The 22,943-nt window shown below is 38.3% G+C and overlaps 1 protein-coding gene across 2 annotated transcripts in view; it reads right to left on the bottom strand.

Annotated features, from left to right (window-relative positions):
- The window catches only part of NR6A1 (nuclear receptor subfamily 6 group A member 1), a 162,015-nt gene that overhangs the window by 128,010 nt on the left and 11,062 nt on the right, over positions 1–22,943 (bottom strand). For both annotated transcript variants that reach the window (XM_067541589.1, XM_067541590.1), the window contains exon 2: positions 6,358–6,399. In XM_067541589.1, coding sequence (XP_067397690.1) covers positions 6,358–6,399 — 42 coding nt within the window. The remainder of the gene's footprint in view (positions 1–6,357; positions 6,400–22,943) is intronic.

Raw genomic sequence — 22,943 nt, 5'->3', positions numbered from 1 at the left:
GAACTCACTCCTGGCAGTGTATCTTCATAGCACAATACAAGGCTCTGTCTTTGGCCAAGTCTTTTCTGTATTTTATCTTCCTATTTTTCCAATTTATTCCCTGATAGGCTAGTAAGTGATTCAAGGAAGAGTATTGCTCCTCCTGGTCGGTGTTTATACATTTTTTTTTAATGTGGAATGTATCCAAATGCTACAGAAATTAGGTACACTACAGCTACAAATTAAATGTTTACGCATTTAAAATAGACCATTCTTGTAGGAACCAGTAGATATGTACTGTGGGCATGGCACTGTATTAAGCTGCCCTTCATTCCCTACTTTACTCTAGCTACACCTATCAAGAATGTTTTGCTTATGATCCTACTTCTTTAGTACATGGAATGAGAATAGTGATAACACTGTACAAAGCAGCAGTCATGGACAAAAAATGTTAAAATGAAGACTATTAGTGGAGACTTAGGGTTCTCAAAGGCATCCTGGGTAGCCCATGCTATACTCCAGTGGGAGACAGAAAAGACATTTTACTGCCCAGATCTGTAGAGTATTCATTTATATCTAAGTTTGTTCTTGCTGGCATTTCTTGCACCAATACTTTGGAGCACTGTTTGGAGATAGTGCACTTCCAGTCTCAATGATCACATGCTCATGTTATGTAGCATATTTCATCAAGTTTTCTAGATAGATTATATTAAACTCGATGTTTTTTCTACCTTTTTTCTACCTTATTTCTCCCCATCTCCTCCCCGTGACTGAACTGTTAACTCTTTGAAAGCTCACTAACCATACCCTTATCTTCTTGTTACCTATAAACTAACTTAATACATATAGATTTACTTTAGATGTCTGGGAAGGCTTTAGTCTAAGACCATCTCCTGTTACAGTTTGTTTGTTTATCTTCATATATAGCTTAATTGTAATAAGAAAAACTAAGCACAAGTGTAAAAGTGGCTTAAATTTGCTGATGTTGGAGATGTAAGTGCACACTACTAATATTTAAATTGGCATGGGGACAACTCCTTTAGCTTTCAAAAAGGTTAAAGTAATGGGTCAACAGATGGCCATTTGTAAGTAACTTGCTGCTGTTTGCAGGAAGAAGGGTCAGGTGCCCTATGAGTTAGTCAGATGGCAGAGAACAGTCTCAGTTAGAAGTGGTCAGCAAAACAAGGGAAATGACAACTGAATAACTGAATCACTTAAAGCAGTAAGTTACACCTGCAAACATCTGGAATAATTTATCGAGTTTCTTTCTACAATGTGCATGCTTACTTGATTAAATTAAAACTACCCCCTTAAAAGGCAAATGCAGTGAGAAGTACACATTCCTTTAGAAAGGATCTTTGTTTTAGATTTTCAAGTAAACAAGTTTTACGGGTTATTCAGTTTAATGCCACACTGATACTGCTCTCATAACCTTCAAATATAACGTTAAATAGTTCATTACAATGATAAGCATGGTTAGCAGTAGATTTCCTTGAACATTGAGACTAAAATACTGCATACACTCTTGTTGCATCTAAACAATTTCAGGATGTACAGCAATTGCAATATTATTGTAAATACTTGACACATACCGGTACAACAAACAGCGGAAAAGTTAGCCGTGCTCAGCAGCTGGACTACATGCCAGACTTGTATATTAAGAGAACCTGCATATTTTAAGTCTAACCTATCAAAAATTAAAAGGTTTAACATTTAGAGCAAAATTTCTATTCTTGTACCATTAGCATAACAATGTTCAGAACAAAACAAATTATTGATATTGCTTATAAACCATAATAAATGATGCACTTTAAAGTCTCAGTTTTAATAATGTTGTACTATGCGCCTACTGTTTACAAGCACAAATTATACTCCTTCTCAAGGAGTGCTGGATTTTAAACATGTATCATTTATACAAAGCTAACAAAAAACCCACAAAACTCCACTTTCAACACAAAGCTCCTAAATATACAAGATTGCTGGTTCTCCCTCTCCCCTTTCTACTCCTGTAATTCATTACATGCAACATGTTTAGCTTCTAAGAACAGCTTAGCTAAGGGGGGTGGGCTGGAGAAGATATGGATTTATAGCCAGTTAAAATTTTGGAAACAGGTTTGCTCTAAAAGATGACGAAAGGACAAAAGTCTTCTTGACTATGAAGAACAGCTGTTGCCAATCCAACTACTTACCCTTTGACCTTTTCTCTGGCCAATAAGCGAACAGTGCCAATTGTTTTCTTGTATTATATACTGTTTACAAGCCCTGAGTGGCATGAAAGGAATTAATAATTTAGCTCATGGAGTTGATGACCTTTATTACTGTGCCTCCTATTTGCTGAACAGAAATCAGAGCAAAGGGTTGCCTTTAAGCCACAGGGTTGCTTTAAGCATTTCTCACTTTACAGCCTAATTGGGCACCATAACATAAATCAATTATTTCTCCTTTTTCAAGCAACAATACCACCTATTCTTAACTGCTAGATTTCCAGCTTCCCTTGTATCAGGTCAGACCTTGTTCTTCAAGTTTTACAGCTGTATAGTAAACAGGATGATGAAGAAAAGCTTGGAGAGCACTGCAGGATTAGGGCCAATTGGTAACACTAGCCAAAAAAAAAAAAAAAAAAAAAAAAAAAAAAAGGTTATGCTATTTTGAACTTCTCTTGACCTTTGATTGCCCTTGTCCATGCTTATGCTAATCAAAGGGATATATGGAGGCTACTCATAGAAATGAACTTAGCCTGAACCTGTGACATAGCATTGGACTTTGAAGATCTGAGCTCTGAGTGTCTTGGTAACGCTACACAAGATCATCATCTTTCTAAGTGTAGAGAGGTTATGGCAGTTAGGACACTGCACTGCAAGCAGATGTTGGGTATTTCTACATCAGCAGGCAAAACAGCATGGGAGTTCAGTAAGTTACACTGCCCCCTCCCATTGCTGCAGACAAACTGTTGCCCAGAATGCTGAAAATTTACAAGGATCACACACCTACATACTTATTAAGCATGTGTTGCCTGGCAAAGGGACTCCCACACACCAGGAAGTATCACAGGAATCCTAAGTACTGATAGCATCAGCAAGGCAATTAAGATGCCAACCCTACTGGAATATAGAATGTAAACAAATATTTAAATAGAAACATTCCAACCTCACACAGTGCTAACATAGAAATATGCAACAGTGTCGCAGCCCAAAGATATCTCTAGAGCTGAAGTCGAGGCATCAGAACTCCAAGATAAAGGTTGATTATGACATTCCTGAAACCCACCTCAGAATTACAGTTCCCTTGTAGTTTAGTGAGCGAAGGTCAGTTACACATGATTCATTAGCAACAAATTAGCTCATCAAACATGTAGAGATCCCTTCACTCACACCCGCATCATGGTGGGACATCTAGTCTGACCTGATGACTATAAAGACAGGTGCTAATGTGGGTTAATTTTTACTATATGATAAACATTTTGCACTATCTTTCACTAATATGCGAGATCTCAGAGCCAGGCTTACTTTCCATTTATGAACATAATGAAAAGGAAGCAGATCCATAACAGTTTAAAACACCTCTGAATGGGTGTAGAAATAGATATCTACCCTTTGTTCTTGAAATTATGTATTGCACTGGAATGCAAATGAGATAAAAGCTGCAGTGTGACTGGCTTCGCTGCACCTTAGTACAGATGCTATAGACCAGACTTTCTGAAATGTGCAGCATCTCACGGAGAACATGCTGGGTCCTTAGCACTTTTGAACTTCTGACCACTTTGCTACTTAAGTGGGAATCATTGGGAAGTGAGCTCTTGTGAGAGGTTGGCCCATATGTACAAATGCTCTGTTATGACTCCGCCGTCACTTGATATAGTAAAACAGAATAGCTGCTAAGGGTATGAGTTAAATTAGCAATACTATATATACACATGCCTTATAATTAGGGACTTGTGTAGCCCACAATTCTTCAGAATATGTACATGTGTGTTGTAGAATCAAAGCTTTCATTTAAAATATTAAGCCACTGGCCATCATGGTTGCCATAACAACTTTCAACTGTATCCTCAGTGTAAATCAATGTAAATTCAGTCATTTATCACCACAAAGTGAAGTGAAATAGTCGCTCAGATGTGCACTGTGCGTTCAGCTAAATGGAGTGAGATCTCTGAAATTCAATTATGACAACTCAAATCTAAACAGTTAAGTATTTCACTGGTGATCATTTTAGCATAAACACCCACTAATTTTCTTCCTCTGTAAATTGAAGGCAATATTATTAATCTTCCTCAGTTCATTAAATGATGTGGCAGATAATACACAGAAATGTAAAGCACTTGCCCATATTTCTCAGAAATACTTGTATTCAGGGCCATTAAGTGATTACTATTATGTTCTTAGTCTTACCAGATGACTTCCTGTAGGAGTCAGTTGCTTAAATATTTCATGGCAAGGAAATGGTGTAACAGTCTGAGTTTTGTATCCATTGATCATGAACATGTAGACTTAAATATAGTGAAGTGTCAGATGCCAGGAAATATAGATATAGGATTCAGTCTCTTCATGCATTCATAGAATTTAAGGCAGAAGGGACCATTAGATCTGTTCTTACCTCCTATGTCACAGACCATTAAATTTCACCCAGTAACCTTTGTATTGAGCCCAATAACTTGTGTTTCACTACAACGTATCTTTCTGTAAGGCATCCAGTCTTGATCTGAAGACATTAAGAAATGGAGAAACCACTGCTTCTTTTGGTAGTTTGTCCCAATGGTTAAATCAACCTCATTGTTAAATTGTGCCTTGTTTCTAAGCAATTTGTCTGGCTTTAATTTCCAGCCACAGGTTCTAATTATGCCTTTTAGTGCTAGATTAAAGAGCCCTTTAGCAGCTGGTATTTTCTCCCAGGGAAGGTACAGTCAACAACCAAATCACTTCTCAATCTTTGATAAAAACCAGATTGAGTTCTCCGAGTCCCTTTCCATCAAGCATTTTCTTCAGCCCTCAAATCATTTGAGGCTCTTTTCTGCATCCTCTCCATTTTTTCAACATCCTTCTTAAAATGTTGACACCAAAACTCAATGCAGGATTCCAGCATCAATCTCACCAATGCTATATACAGAAGTAAAACTCACCTCCCTACTCCTACTCACTAATCCCCTGTTTATATATCCAAAGATACATGAACATTTTTTGCCACAGCATCACTCTGGGAGCTCATAGTCAATCACTTGTCCACTATGACCCCTTGAACTTATCTCTCAAAGAACTGAGTCAGGTTCATTTGACAAGACCTATTTTCCATAAAACTATGTTGACTGGCATTAATTATATTCCTATCCTTTAATTCTTTATCAATTGAATCCTGTATCCTGCAGTTCTATCTTAAAGCAGACATTGTTATTATTTTCAATTTCTCATTTCAAACTGTGATCATCTCATATCTCAAACATTTGGGTAAAATGTATAAAATGGGGTAAAGGGAGAAAGATGTAAGTGAACAGAGAACCTTGCTTCCTACTTTGATTTTAAAAACAGTGGTCCTCAACTTTTTCCTCACTGTGATCAATGTTACAACAAAATATTTCAATGGTGCTAAAGCATTTTCAGCCATCTGACTAGTTTATTGCAAATCGGTGACATCATTTATCTATGGATAAATTCGAACCACAGCAAAAGAGGGTAGTTTCAACTTCTCACATAGGGAACACAGGCCCTAAAAAGATTTGGAAATAGCCTAAAATCTTGGAAGGCAACTAGCTTTGTAACCATTACAAAATACTCTTGTATGTAGAGCAACTACTTCTACTGCTGCACTAAATAGGCTTTTCACAAAGAACATAAACCGACATTAGGGTATCACACACATTTAGCTATTCAAGTATGAGTGCAACCCTAAATTGAGGCCTCTTTGGTGATCTAGTAATAGTAGAACATGACGCCATGCAGAACATACAAATAGTTCAGATCACAAGTTCGCCCAGCATTCCCACCACACGACATGAGAGCAAGACTAAGAGCATAATAAAGAACATATCCAGCCCTTAGGGGCACTAATGGAGATAGCACACTCCACCCCAATGGGGATCAAGTGCCCCACTAATTCAGCAGCACTCTAAAGCCACTGTATGAAAGGAACTGATGAGCTGTGATAGGAGACACCACCAACCAGAGGGAGGAAGCTATTAGATATGCCAAAGAGCTCTGGAAGAACTACCTCCCCAATCCCAAAATAATCAAGCAAAAGGCATCTAACTTCCAAGGGAGAGTTAGCAGACATTTCATGACGTTTAAGACTTGAAATATAATCTGCATCCCATTGATAACCACTAGAGTTGTGCTTACTGCACTAATCCTTTTTTGGAAAAGAACGAGAACATTTATATCTAGTACTTACTAGGAGGTGGATCATGTTCTGTTGAAGCCTCTCGACAGAATCCTACAAGGGTAAAAAATAAGTATCAGCACTGAATGTTTCGTCTTTGTCTTTTCACATTGATACATCTTACTGCCACCGTGAAAAGGCTGAACAATTCACCTCAGCTTTTAAAAGTTTAAATGATTATGAACATACAACATTAAACCAGATGTAAGTAATAGTTGCAGAAGCATAATACCTTCTAGATAGACCATGCTGATGTAACTCAACTTTACACATTAAGACCAGGCTGCTGAATCACATCTAGTATTAAATAGTGATGCTCAGAATACTTATTACACTTCTTATATTTAGGCTACATATCAGTTATCTATTTAGACATAGGCATTCTTCATATTAAACACAGTAAAGTAGTATGTCTAGGGAGTATGTATAATATGATGCATCAGAGCCATAGGGCCTGAAACTCTCTTTGCAAGATAACTGAGGGGGCTGCAAGGTTTCCTCTGCTGATTCAGTCAAGCACGCTAAAATTTAATCTGTCCCCAAAATCATAGCCCAGTGACAGCCATTGGGAACATGCTGTTACAATAAGATCATATTGTGTGTCTGGTCCATAGTAGAACTACTCATCTTGTAAGAACGGCTGTTGTGTACTTTTGTGGGACCACCTGGGTACACCGGCTTTAACAGATCTGTGTTTAAGGTACACGTCAGGGATTCTGCAACCTTCTCCTCAATTATTTTTCAAAAAGGATAAGGAGTGAGATGGATGTTACTGCACTGCAAGACTTTATTGATACAGAAACCTATCACACCATACATAGAGCGCCAACCTTGGAATCCAAAACATTTCCACCTACTTAAGATGCTTCTCCCCATGAAATCTCTTTTGATTAAATTGCCACATCCTGGGAGGCAGATAGGGAATTACTTATGAGTTACTAAGTATCTCCATCTCAGTCAGTCAATACACACACACAACAAACACACTCACTGAGTGCTTTGAAGAGTAGAACTCTAAATGATCACAAAAACGTTTTTCTTCTATTAATTTTCTCCATAGATGACTAAATAATGTAAAATCTATTTTTTTGTAGATCTAGTCTTAGCCTCTTCCAACCTCATCACGCCCTAGAATTAGTGTTCGTAAGTAACATGCCAAAAAAAAATAAGAGCAGCCCTGCTAAATCTCCTATCCAAAACCATCACTTTATTTCCCTGGATAATTATTCTTTAAATATAGGAAGGCACACACTGCACAATGAAAAGCTTACAATAAGATAGAACACAATTTAGTCTCCACTATAACATCTAGTTAGACCTAGTTCTTTCATAGCAGCCTTTAGATGTCAATGCTTGTTTGTCTTTTCAAATTCTAGTACTTTACAAAGTTTCAGCCAACCCAGTCAGAATGTGCTAAAAGCCACACTCCACTGAAAAACACTACACAATTTGGAATAAAAATTCAACATTCTACAACTAAAATATTTCAATGATGCTAAAAGTATTTTCAGGCACCTGACTAGTTAAATGATGTCACTGATTTGCAATAATCTATGGATAAATGAGGCAAACACACACATTCTCTCTCTCTCTCTCCTACAGTTTCCAATATCACTGGAACCCTTCCTATTTTATTGTTGGTCTTCCCAATACAAGTCTTTCAGGCTTCTATTGTTGAACTGAAAAGCTTATTTTAAGAGTTCAGCTTCCCTGGTATGGGGATTGTGAGACAGACAAGGGGAAGTGTCAAGGGAAATCCAATTTTTGTCACCACCTACCTCTCTGCCTACTTTCCACCATGTTTGCAAATGGTATTAGCTCCTGCCGTGTGCAATTCCAAAAGCACTTTGTCTTTGGGGCTCATTCCATCCACATCTGCCTTGTGCTATTATCTCATGTTGGTAGGATGCCATTTCTGTCACTAGCTTTTGTTTCAAATGTGGCGACACCATTCTAAAAGTCTTTTGATGACAGAGCGCTTGAAATCATTCAAAATATCAGTTTAAGCATAGTTTTTTTAAAGTTATTTTTTCCAGTTGTACTGATCTTTTTTCCATACCAATTTAGTCTAAGTTTAATTTTTTTTTTTTTTTTTTTTTTTTTTTTACTACCACTAAGAATTTGGGAGAAGATTTTCCTTTTAAATTTAGCACACTGCTATCCCAAATAGAACTGCAATTATAATTTCAGATTTTTCTCTATTCTGAACTGTGATTTTATTTACAAATAGCATCGGGTTCTATGTTTCTGAGTGATTTCTTTATCAAATACAGAGAGCAAGTTTTAAAAGATGTTTTTTCTAACAGTTTTCAAGCTTGAGGTTTGGTTTGGGTTTTTTTTGAAGATTACAATTTTATAATACTCAAGTGATTGTTACATCAAGTGTTGCTAAAATAAATCTTTCCATAATTTGTTTCACTGTCACTGAATTACCCATCAGGAAGATACAAATAGAAATGCTGACTTTTAAACATGTTTTTACAGAAAAAAAGATTAAAAATGCAATTCTTGTGATGTATCAGTCAAGCTATGATACATACTACAGATGAAAGGCAGTCCAAGAGGGTTATAATGCTCTGTATATTTGCCTAGCTTCCACAAGTGTCAAAGGTGATTAAGCACACCAGTGAGAATAGACCCCTTTTTGTATATAGATATAGTATGACATGGCTACAGTCAGTTTCAAGAGACATCCACATAGTTTGGGTAATCAGCTGAACCACACGACTAAAAAAAAATCACAATATAAATCCATGTTTACAATACACTTTTCCATCAACACTTACAGAAAGAACATGCTTACATAATATGCAGTCACTTATTTCTTGTGAAAGACATCCACAAAATGCAGCAAACTCCAAAGGTTAAAAGGGTCCTATTAATTCTGCACTGAGCATGCTATAATTCTCTTTAAATCTGCCTTGGGAGCTCCTGCACCTTCATATTCCAGCAAATTCAATTAACCATCATTCACTGAGAGTTCAGCATGGATGCTCCAACCATCTTCCCCAACTCCACCCTGACATCTGGAGCACTTCTGACCCAGCACACGCCAAACAGCAGCTACCATTCAACCGTTACACACCAGTGAACAAGAACATATGCTTATAATGTGAAGTCTGAGAATAGCACAGAATCAGAGGACAAAAGCCCATATAAAAATGGATGGTCATTAAGCCTAGAAGTTTTTTATTTACTGTTTGTGATGGGAGATAGCCCAAGCATCCAGAGAAGCTAATAAGAACTATTAATATCTTGAAACAAGAGGTATTACAGAAAGGCAGTGTCCTCAATAGACAAGGAGGCAGTTTAACAAGAGGCAGAGAATATTTATTTGTATTATTCGTGGTGGGCAAGTGAGACTGGCATACTACCTGGGCACATGGTAAGGAAAAAAAATTTCTCATTTTTACCATTCAAAGATACATTCAAACTCCCAGCAATTAAATCTGTTAGGCACCAGTTTGCAAAGCATCTACATGCAGCACAAAACCATACTATATATAACTGATTAGAAATCTAGAGAAAAGCCAGCCAGTTTAAATACACAGACAATTTCAAACTAATCCAGCAGAGCAACCCGTCACCAAAAATGGTCAATCTACCAGCGGTACCAAGAATCAGAAGAGAGAATAAGACATTTAAATTAAACAAATAAATCCTCCCTCCCCCCCTAAATAAAGTGGTCAGGAGTAATCTATCTAAAATAAAAATTACTTCCAGCATGCCCTAAACAAGGAACTTTGATGCACCTCCAGGTCTCTGTACAGAAGGATCTTGATCCCAGTTCAGCCCTTACTGAACGTGGAGATACCACCAGGCACTGAGGGCATGTCAACACTGCAGATGGGAGCGACCCACAGCCCAGGGAGACAGACTCTAGCAGGGCTCAAGCTAGTGTGCTAAAAATAGTAGTGTGGACGCTGAGGCTCTGACAGAGTCAGGCTAGCCAACCAAGCGCAAGCCCAGAGGGTCAGGGAGTTTGAGAGCCCAAGCAGCCACACTTTTCTTTTTAGCACATTAGCTCAAGCTCTGCTAGTGCAAGTCTGCCTACCTGTGCTGCAAGGCCTGCTCCTTGCTGCAGTGCAGGAATATCCTGACTGACCTCGGCAATTGTAACCACCCAGCAAAAATAGAGGCACTCTCAAGTATCGCGACCTAATCAATTAGAACGAGCGTCAGTAAAACTACTTAAGTCCCTGACTCATGCCCCGACTGTGTAATGCACATGGTGGGCATTACAGATTCCCTTGCGCCTATCTGAAGAATGGAGCATTTATGTTCTGCAACTGCAACTATTGTGTGATCTACCCAGAATAAAAGTTTGATAGAAGCAAACATCCCAGTTTCCTAAGTAAAAGCCCCTTTTGATAGGGTGGGCACTGAGCATCAGGGAGACCATTGCTAGTTACACCCTTCAGCACCAGCTATAATACTATTACCCTGTGTAATATCACAAGCTACTCAGTAGCATGGAGAATACAGTGAGATTCTTACAGATTTAGTGACAAATTTTCAAAAACTATGAAAGAACTTCACCCGTAATTGATAAGAGCCACACTACACATTACCTCAAACAGACAGATTGCTGTAGAAAAGGAGCCAAATGCTTTGGAAACTCATTAGCAGGGAAACAAAACAATGGGATCAGTTTCTCTCCTCCTGCTGTTTTCATACCCTATCAATGGGCTCCCCTCTAAGTATCAGTGGGTTAACCCTCACCCAGCTACCCCGAATGGTTACATACTTTGTTTTTACATTCAGTTCGTGAGCATAGAACAAATAGATGTTTAAGTATGAACTGAAAACCCTGTAATTATGTTTGCTTTTTTTTATAAAACACATTTATAACTTCAGCTGCATCCATTTTGAATACAAGATGCTCTGGGTTAATTGGGTTATTAGAAATAAATGTATGCACACTAATCCTCCCAATTTCCTGGTTAGTCATTAATGCCTACAGCACTGTACCCATCTCCTTGTTTCGGACTCAGGAAGTGCATTGTATGGCAACAAAGACATACCACGTCTTTAACCTTTCACCCTCAAGGCTTTCATGTCAGAAACAGAATAACTTAATCATACATATGAAATAATCCCAGGGGAGATTTTTGTTGTTTTTATAATCTTTAAAAGAAAACGTGGCAAGAAGTACTAGGGCAGCAATCAAACATCCTTAAAGAAAGTTATTTTCGGTTTTTAAAAAAAAGATCAGTTTTGGGTCAACTTATATTTATCCTGGGAAAAAGTCACAAGCTATACCGTATGTTCATATTAGAAGTAAATGTGATCAGCAACAAATTTAAGCAAATCTGCCTCTGCTGGTAAGTAGAAACCAGTCTGTAACTCAACATCCCCAATGCATGTTATTAGAGAAGACTTCTCTCAGACAGCATCATTTCTCACCTGAAAAAGAGTAAAGTTCTACAGGTGAAATACAGGGTCATCTATGAAATATTTTGTATTTATTTTATAAAAAAACTTCCACTGGGTGATCTCAAAGCACTTTATCAACTTAACAAATAAGCCTTAACACCACAATAAGGTAAATTATCCCCATTTTAAGAGAAAGTGAGGCACAGAAGCTTGTTACACAGCCCGTTTGACAGAACTTGAAACAGAGCCCACATCTTCTGGTTCCCACTCATGTGCTACAACCACAAAACTATCTCCCCTCCCATTTGAAAAAAGTCAGAACTAGACCCCAAAATCTGAATGCAAAATCTTTTCACTAGGTTCACAGAACAGACCCTCACATGAATAACTAAGCTCAGACCAATTATGTTCTTGACAATTGGAAAAGAAATCTCACTTGAAACTTCATATAATTTTACACCCCACCATGGAACACGGACATGATTTTAATTTTAAGGAATCTTTCAACTAGTGGGATCCCAATGTCAACTGGATCTCAAATACTTAAGGTTCTATTTTAAAAAATAAATGCTTGCTACATGTCCAAGAAGATTTATAAGTGTTACTACTAATGCGGTCATTTCTAACACAATAAATCCCTCCTTGGATGTTTTTTTATTTTAATTCTTAAGAATGGAAACATCTTGAGCTGGTATTGCTGCGGCTTTGATTGTTTCTTTTACACTTTCTGCACATATACAGTGCGGAAACCCTTAAGTCATCACTTAGTACAACCATTAAGATCTTTCCTCTCTATAAAGCTGTAGCATTCGTTCGAAAACTGACCTGCAGGTCAATCTTTCAGGCTTCAAACCAACCAGCAATTGAAGTAAATGGAAATGGGCATGTTCATTAACTGCTACTTATAGCCAAAATACATATTCAAATATTTCACTTCTGGTTAGGAATGAAGCACTCTAGCCTAGCCAATTACAGTCAGTGGAAACACTCCCATTGAGGTCAACGGGCTTTAGATCAAGTCCATTCAGATATGACAAAAATGTAAGGCCAAAATTGGCTTTATGGTCCAAAAATGGTGGATAACCCCAAGAGAGCTTTGTCAGTTTCAAGAAGTTTATCTTTAAATTGTTTTAATTTAAACTTGTAAAATGCTGTGGAACAACAGTGGGTAGTCCAGTCCTTCTGTGTTTATTCTCTGCACTCAACAAAGTAGGAGGAGAGGGAGAGGATTTTATTCCACAGTCCACATTTTTTCTGACTTTTTTCCCTGATAATCAACTCAAATGCTTTACATCCTTTTACCTCACAGTTCAAGGATGGACTCTCATGCTCATATGCAGTTTCCTCTCCTAATTTGTTCCCTAAAAGGAGTAAGATTAATCAATCTATAAGAACAAAATGAGTGGACTTTCTTCCCACCGAACCACTCACTCCTCCACTCTTCATCACTGTCACATTTCACAGATGGCCTGCGTTCTGCTTGGCCAGCAATGTAGTTCCAAGGCTTGTCATCTAAGCATAGGTCCAACTGCCCCTCCGAGGGATTGCTCTGACCACGATTTGTGACCAAACCTAAGACATCCTTCTTCACTAAAAAAAACTTAATCCTGCTGTGATTTCTCATTCATTGGCCCAAGTAAGGAGAAACTAGCTTTGTGCTGCGAAAGAGGTTGGCAATGTCAATTTCCCTTACGGGAAAATGAGACTGTATTAAGATGCACAAGAATAAAAGATAGCCCCTTGAACGTCTTTTGAAACATACACACACCCTTTATTCAAGTGACTCTTGGCTATGAGACAACTTCAGTCACAAATGTGATTTAAAATGAAATGTAGATGGATTTACCTAGGTTATATTTTACTTAAATTATAGCTTATCGTTTATATGAACCTTAGTTTTTTAAACATTTCACAAAGGAACACTCCTTCCCATCTATCAATCAGTCTATTCTGTCACCTAGTCAAAATATGTATCCAACATAATCTTCCTCTTTAACAGAGCAAGCCAGTCATATCCGGCACTCAAGTCCATTACTTCAACAACTTGTTTCATTCATTTCAATTATGTTCCTTGAATCATGTAAGGGCAGGATCTAGAATCGGAATTACTCAAAACAGAGGACAAAGTACAATCTGTGGAGAAACAGTCCATCAAGTTCTAGACTGTCCTCTGACCAACTCCACTGATGAGGAATGGGAAAGCAGGTTAACATGTAAATCTTGCAACAGCCACAGTTCTATATTAAAAGAAGAGGACAACTATAATGCTTTTGAAGAGAAGAGTGGCCCTTTAAGAATAGATAAATCAGTTATTTTGCAAAGCCAACCAGTTTCATATATTCTTCGTAAGCCTTATTCCATAGTACTGAGTATGGAAAAGTTCTTAGCATTTATAGTCCAAAATACCACCTATATAGCTTTGTGTAGAAAGATATGACCTACGTAAGAATATTGTTAGTCATATGATCTACCTAGTAAAAGTCAGTATAGTAACTTTGTAGCAAAATACCTTAAAACCAATAAGAACGTAAGTGTTTATTTAAATATATATTACGAAGAGCTAAAACTCCAAAGAAAAACTATTGCTCTTTACTATTCAGTATATCCCATAAATAAAGCTATAGAAAAAAGCTCCAACTCCCAAGTGAGAGTTTTAAAATTTGCCATTTTTTGAATGTATGTACACACTTGGGCTCTATCCGAGAAGATAAAAATATTTTCACTTAGCTATCCATGCTGGATGGTAACTTATCCTATAACTGACTATACAGTCAGCTTTAAATCAACCATTTATGTTATTCAAAAGCTTGCAATATTTTTTTTCCTTGCTGCTTATTCTAATGAATTGTTGGAGGTACTTTACTTTTAAGAACCAACAAAAATAGTAAGCGTAATATAAACTGAAATCTAAAATTAGGCTGGTAAGCCTTCACATGGAAAAGATAGGTGGAAAAATTCCTCTTTAAAGCCATTCACATTTTGTGTTGCGTCAATACATATTTCCATTGCCCCTTACCAGCAGCAAGTATAATACAAGAGAATGCTAATTTAATCTGTTACTGTGGCTAAAAAATGAATCAAGTGTAATAAAAAAAATCAAACTGACTTTACACTCGAGATAACATCTGTTTGAGGAATTGCTCCAGCAGGAAGATGACCTAACTTTTAGAACATAATCTAATCAAGAGTCACAGGAAGGTTTATGATGCAGTTACAATTATTCAAAAGTTTTCAAGCATTTTAATAAGTGCTGGGAACCTTAGAGGGAGAAACCTTGTTGAATTTCTTAAAACTAAGCTCATCTGAAAACTGGTATATTAAGGCAGAAAGATGTTAAAGTTTAAGTACAAAACCTGAACTCCTAAAGATCCTTGTTTCAGCAGGGCAACCTAGAACTCAGGATCAATTCTATAGCAACTATGCATGGAAGAAAGTGTCTCGTAAGTTTAAACTCGACTGTTTACTTACAAGTGCGACAGCAAGTTTTTATGGATGCACCAGTTACAGTTCAATAGTTAGAGGTGAAATGAGATTTGCACCTAAAATGGAATTCAGCCACTTTGTGTGTGAAGACTACAGAGTACCCACCCCAAAATTACAACTCGTAGAGGACAAAATGAATTTTCAGGGAATTTACAAGTAAACTTTCCTTATATATAAACCTCACCAAAATATCATGCACTGGATATATATGATGTAGGGTATTTTGTTTTTAAGGATCAATGGTCATCTTTCACTACTATTCTTCATAAATTAAACTTTCTTCAACAAGGCCCAAGAATAAGAATTTCATAAGCATCTGCCTTCTGTCAAAATGGCTGCCCTCTGTATGGTTTTCAATAGGACTGAGGCTACAAGCTGCCTTTTATGAAAGATTCCCTCTTTCAAACAAGCCACAGCTTTTTATTACTCACAACAAGGATGAAGCCAAGATGCAGTTACGTGATTTTCACCTAAGACTTTCATGTTATTTCATCTAAGATGAGGTTACAAACACGTATGCACTAATCACAGTTGTATAAGTTATCGCATAGCATCACTACAGAGTGAAGTCTAATGTTGTTGAGGTCCCTTAACTGTGTGTTTCCATACTTCAACCATGTTTGTCTTAAGTTTAACCTTAAATCTGAAAACCCTGAAAAATACTATTGCTATTGAGACCAATGAATCTCCTTGCTATGGAGAGGAGATGATATTTATTTCCTTTAAAATTTACAACAAAGATGGTATCCAACTCATGGCCTGTGGGCTGAATCTGGCACCCTATGACAAATTCAGATTTTTCAGAATACAAAGTGTAATTTAGAAAATTAACGGCTTCTGACAGCAAAGAACCTTTGGAATGTGAACTTACAGAACAACAATAGCAGTTATACTTTTGTACCTCATCATACTCACCTATCCCCGCAAGTAATGCTAAATACAACACAAAGGGCATATTCTACCCCACTGTCTGTCCAAGCCTCCCATTGGCACTTGACTCAGTGCTTTTGGTGGCAGGCTGGCTCAGTTACAGTATGTTATGGATAAAGCTAAGATTGTGTCTCTGTTATTTTTAGTAAAAGTCAGGGACAGGTCACGGGCAATGCACAAAAATTCACCAAAGTCGGTGACCTGTCACGTGACTTTTACTAAAAATAATGGGGGAGGTGGGGAGACAGAGCATGACTGAAGCTCAAAAAGGAGGATGAGAGCACTAGCCCTACTGCAGGAGGGGAAGGGTCCAACAATCCCTGCCAGCCCAGGCCCCTCCCCGCGCTGGGGCGCCGAGCTCCCATTTGCTGGCTTGGGGCTCTGGGGTCTCTCATTGCACGCAGTGGCTGGGGAATCCGGGGTCCCCCCCACCACCCACAGTGGCTCACAACTGCAGGGGGCCCCCAGGTCCCTGCAACCCAGAGCTGGGGATCCCCAGCACCTGCCCTGGCAGACAGCAGCAGGGTCCCTGTCACCCGCAGTGGCTCAGAGCCCAGGGATCCCCTGCCTGCAGTGACTGGGAGCTGCAGGAGCCACCTGCCTGCCCGCCATGGCTTGGTACTCCAGGATCCCCTCACCACCCACTGCAGCTGGGGGCTGTGGCAGTGGCTCGGAACTGCGTGGGCCCCTGCCAGCAACTGAGCGCTCTGGGATCCTTGCTGCCTGGGGCAGCTGAGAGCTCCCAGGTCCCTGCAGCCCCCAGAAGCTGATAGCTTCAACCCCACTGCCCCAGGGCATGGGACAGAAGCTGAAGAGCATACTTTCATTGAGATCTCTGGAAGTCACAGAATCTGTGACTTCCACGACCTCCATGACAGACTCGCAGCCTTAGTTATGGAATGTGTATTCCCTCCCCTACTCTGCTTTCATTAGATACTACAGTGAGAGACTCATTTAAAATACTTCATTATGTGTATTGTAGTAGAACAAAGGGGCTTCAAGGATGGATCAGGGCCCCACTCTGCTAGGCACTGTACAAACATGCAACACAAAGATGGCCCTTATCCTTGCCCGTGCCCCAGAGAGCTTACAATCTAAGTGCTTGTCTACACACAGAAGTCACACCAGTTAACCAAAGTGAGTAAACTGGTGTAATTTTTGTGTGTGGAGTCTCGTTAAAAGGAGTTTTATTGATTTGGCTTGTGTCTAAACTTATCAATGCAAGTTAATCCAACATAACAGTCCACACACAGTTGCTCCATTTAACAATTGTGGTATAAAAAACTATACCATTAGTCAAACTGGTACAACTGTTTGTGTGGACAAGCCTAAGTAACCCCCATAAACAGAATGAAAGGGTTTTTCTATTCATAGCCTAGAATCCTTTTACCAGGTGGTCTTGCCCTTTACATTACTGCTGGTCCTCCATCTGTTATTCTGTGCTCAAATCCCACTGGTAACACTATTTAAATGCAACGCCTACCCCTTTTTGTAAAACTGGGAACAGCAAGAAGTTCCTTCACAACAAGATTTGATTCAAGTGTTAACGTGCTTTTAGCCAAGGGACTGAATGCTTCAAGGAACTGGAAGTGGGAGCTATTTCTCTCAAAAGAGGCTGCCTCCTTTCCAGCCTCAGGTCAGCAGCAACGGATGGCTGTTCAGCTATCTCCATGAAGTGAATCAATGGTTTTGTTCCAGTTTCTGGTCACCTTTTGTTCAACATGAGGTCATTAAGGAAGGAAAGACCCTATAGCATGCCACTAACAACCAGCACTGTGCATTCTTATCTAGTGCAGAAGCATATGTGAGTTTAATAGGGATAGGAATGGAAAGCAGTTGGCTTAGGCTCAATCTGAGCAAGACAGAGGCAATGTTGGTTGGTATCTATTTACAACTACATCTAATAGTGTCTAACATATTAGCCTGAGGTTTCTGCTAAAATGAGCAGTGAAATAGCTGATCTTGACATTAAGTATCATCATTAGACTGAGCTAGCCTTCAATTGTGACAAATAGCTTCCTGGAATGTTCTCTCAAAATACATAATGGTCTTTACAGTCAAGTAACCATGTCTTAAAAAAAAAAAAAAAAAAAAACCACTCGTTTTACAACTCCATGTCTTCAAAAACTCATTCAAACATAAATCAAAAAACAACCTTCTGCCAAGATGCTGGTGGCTTTGCGCTTAGTGTTCCAGCTCAGATCAAAATCGCCTACAATAAGTAACCAGTAGTTTATACTATCACTTATCTACCATCAACATTAATGTAATTTTCCTTTCACATTGGAAGAGATACTGGTGGAAAAACAATGTGTCCCAATCAATGTTTCCTGCTTTCACATACTACTCATCCTTTGACAGCTGTAAGTTGTTTATTTTGGAAGCCAATGTAGTTGTCAATCACGTCCCCTGCAAGAGTCTACACTTTCACAATTTCTATACATAAGAGCAAACAAAACAGGAAGTAAAGTGTAGCTGGCATACAATTTTAATGTTTGTGTGAGGATTACCACACACCTACCCCTCCTTCTATTAGCATTCATTGCATGACACACTTCAGCAGATGAATTTTGTTTGCCAGAGATTAAAGAAACTCTTGTAGATAACAATCAGCACAGACAATTTTATAAAGCCAGTTTTTAACAAAAATACGTACAAATTAGACAAAGTCAGACCCCCTCTTAAGACCCCACATAATGCCAATTCACTGCCTTACCCTTTCACAGTGCTGCAATATGCATCTTGTCCTAGCATACAGGCTCATATGTTGCTCACCTTAGTACAGTTACATCGCTCTTGCACTCTGATACAGCTTTTGCACAGTGATACAGATTATTGGTATTGCTCCTTCCTTAGGATAGAGCAGGATGGTCAGAAAGCTGATCATTTACCTACTCAGATGAGAACTGCATACCACAGTTTCCCCTCTACTGTGTAATGCAGTAGAGACCAACATGTAAAGTTTGTGCATCGAGATAAGTATTTTAGGAATGAGCTCCTGCTTATGGCATTACTGCAATGTAGCCTCAATGATTTTGTTACAAAGCAAGCTTCAGGATAGCTATGACTGTTTTGCTTTACTTGTAAGTTTGATATGTTATCATATTGTCATGAACTATCTTCTCAGAGAAAGCTTTGATGCAATTTTTTCACTGAATGTTAGTTCATTCAAAATTCACCATCCGACTAATCTCAAATCAATGAGTGCTAAAAAGGGATTTCTGCCAATAAACATAAAACGTAAGTTGGTATAAGAAATCTTAACTACACAAAATCACTTCAGAGAAGTAATTAAAAAAGAGACTAAGTGGGTGATATAATATCTTTTATTAGACCAATTTCTGCTGGTGGAAGGTACAAGCTTTTGAGTTTCACAGAGCTCTTCATTAAAAGAGACCAACATTTCCATTGCCAAGGCTCAGCAATATTGGGCTAACAAGTTATTTTCTTGCAATTTAAAACTCCATGTGGCCTGGAGACATTCTAAAGCCAGAGAGGGAAAGAAAAACAGACTTTTGGTATTTATCAAGGTTATTTTCTTCTCACCTACATTTCTAAAACATTAAATCAAAGGCTTCTCCCAAAGGACATCACCACAGAAGGCAGTCTCAATTCAACTGTCTAAAATAAAAGGGCTTTCCTTGCAGTCTTTGAAAGAATTTTAAATCTTAGGGAATCTCTTTTACAAGTATCTATCTTAATTTCTCATCTTCCATATTAGAAGATTCAGGCACAATGTATGTTTCTTCACTATGTCTTTACACCACTGTTTAATTTATACTCTGTACTGTCCACTGATATGTATGATTTAATTTTGAAGTATTGTGATTTTTGTAAAGCAAGAGTTTGATAACTACACATGGAATGCAGGTAAAAGCAAGAAAAGTTACATGCTCAACTAACAAACAAACAAACATATATCAGAGGAAAGATCTGTCATAAGTACCTAAGGGATTTCCAAGCACAGATCCCATTGAAATAAGAGACTTGCACTCTAAAATCCTTTAGGCAGTTTTGAATCTCCCCTAGTTTTATTGAAGGAAAATACTAGCCAGCACTCTGGATTATGCCCTGCCAACTATTTTTGTTTTTAAAAAGAATCTTTTCCACAGTGACTACAGATATGACAGAAGTGATTTTGGTTTGACATTTACTGGCTCTGAACTATGACATATTAATCTTGAAATATAAATTCAGTTGTCTAGGTCCTGTCCATAGTTTCATTATTGCATTCTCGTGATACATGACACAGCTAGAACTACAATTAATGCTATCATATGTGCACATGTGCCAAGAATATTCTTATTAACATCATTCTGTGCACTTAAAATCCATCTCAACAGCTAATCTAGCCATATACATATTTAACATATACATGTATTACACTATGTGCTTTCTAGCTCATCCTTCAGCAGTTCATCATCTTTATGATGCTGTGGGACAAGTGTTATCTCGTCTATTGACAGACAAGCCTAGTTCTTACTGAGAATTTCAAGATTCCTAATCATTAGTAAGATAATAGTTCAAAGCTCAACCTGCACAATGAAGTGTGGGATCCAATATGAACATTAACAAGAATAATTCTCTTTACCTATTTGTTTCCTTTAGCATGAAACAGAAGTGATTTTAAACTGAAGGGAAAAAAAATCAACTTCTGTAAATATTCCAAATTATAGAAGAAAGCCACAGAACTGGGACAGTTTATTTCCAGAGTAACAGATACTGTTCTTAGACCTGGTTGACACCAGAAAATTAAGTTGACTTAACTACGTCACCCAGGAGTGTGAAAAATACACACCCCATAGCAGTGTAGTTAAACTGACCTAACCGGCCACAAAACAGCACTAGACTGATGAAAGACCTAGCTACCAGCTCTCGGGGAGGTGGATTACTTACCCCGACAGGAGAACCCCTCCCTTCAGCATCGGTAGTGTCTACACTGAAGCTGGACAGCTGTGCCGCTGTAGCATTTCAAGCATAGACAAGCTCTTAGCGTTGCTTATCTTGCTACAAGTGTGTAAGAGTTTTAATACATACAAATATTATTGAAATATTCAAAACCGTTACATTAGTTTTGTTGATTAGAAAAAATGAGTTAGATTTTTTAAAACAGGGAGTTATTAAATCTGACTGGTTCTTCCCTGTATGCAAACCTATGTTTATAAATGAAAATAGTAAGTTTTTAAAAGGGAAAGTATTTCCAGTCAGGTAAGACTTGAACAAGCAATTTAGTCTTTGGTTCTGAATTCCACACATATCCCATTCGAAAGAAATGACTTGCAACCATTCTGTGTTGCTCTTTTGTGCTTTAATGGCATTTCTTATTAATTATTTCTGATCTTCAGTGCTCACCCAAGGCTACCACTTAAGGTTTTAGCAAACAGTGTAGTACATCATTCTACCTAACCTCCTCAGCACTGAACAAAAGCCATAAATTTACTTCAAGATAGCTTTTGTAGTTTGGTTAGATTCAAGGTCATTTCAAGGCTTTTAATTACTAACTAGGATTTGGGATTTTGCCCTCAGTATTTTGAAAGAGAAACAACAGCTGGCTTGCTCACTTATTAAATATGTTGAACATCTGCACTGGCAACATCCAAGCACAATCATTTTTAATAGGAAACAAGAGTTACAGCTTTTAACTAGTGTTCCTTTTACATATTTGACAAAAATATTGTCAATTACATGTACACACACTGTAGTTTAGGATTATTAACTAGACATCTAGATTTGTACAACATTATCTTAGACTGCAGTCTGAAGATCTGCCAGAACTCTGCAGTTTAGTCTATTATCTCCTTGTATTTTTTTTAATTAAGCTTTCCTCTTACAATTTTGTATCACTAACGTAAGATTCTTTAATAAAGTTTGGTTGGGAAAATACCCTGCAAGAGCTTCTAACATGCCTTTAGTATTACAAAAAACACATTCCTCCCCAATAAACATGGCTATATCTGACTGTGACTATGCCCTTGGGTGTTTTAAGGTATTGAACAGAAGTTAGCCAGTATATTGTATGCTAGGCAAATGCACTTAATGTCCTACTTCAACTGCCAAAAAACAAACAAAAAAAACTATGCTCATTTTTTCCACAGACTGCACAGTGATTTTTGCAAGTCCAGTAGCAGCAGCTGCTATCTGCCAAGTGAGAAGCTTGAGTCTGAAGTCAGCTTGAGGTCTCCTGTTCTCCAGGCTCAGCTCTGAAGGATTCCAGACAAAAAAATCTTGTCCTCACCACCCACTACTTGACACTACACAGAGGGAGAAAAAGCAGCCTCAGAGCAGCAGATGTGTGCTGCTCTCCCAGCAGGAGGTAAGGTTCTACTAGCCACTACTGCAAGAGTGGGAGAGGTGCAGGGGGAGTAAAGAAAAAGTGGGACAAAAGGCACCTACAAGTGTAGGCTTCAACCATTTCATTCTCCTCATCAGGCCGCCCACCACCAGATGAAAACATCTGTCATTTTCCTGACCATTCAGTGCCCTAATCTGGACAGAGATCCTTTCAAAGTGGCTACTACATTCCTTTTAAAAAGAATACTCCAGGCTGATATAGTGGGAGGCAAATGAGCTGTAATAAAGGGTACCAACACATCATTCTAACTCAGTATCCAATCTGTTCACTTAGTGTAGTGCTCATATTCAAACTAAATATTCAAGCAGATAACAATGAATCCTAACTATAGGCCTAAGCATCAAGAAAACCCTCATCTCTACAAGCAAACTGTCAATTGAAGCTTAGCCCTTCTCCCTGCCATTGTTTAAACTCACTAGGCCAAATTCAGACCTGATACGAAGAGGTGTAACTCCAT

The sequence above is a fragment of the Emydura macquarii genome, unplaced genomic scaffold (genome assembly GCF_026122565.2).
Source record: "Emydura macquarii macquarii isolate MOO-44397 ecotype Brisbane River unplaced genomic scaffold, CSIRO-AGI_Emac_v2 contig_691, whole genome shotgun sequence".
Lineage (NCBI taxonomy): Eukaryota > Metazoa > Chordata > Testudines > Chelidae > Emydura > Emydura macquarii.
The sequence above is the reverse complement of the archived record's forward strand: the minus strand, read 5'-3'. Positions and strand labels throughout refer to the sequence as shown.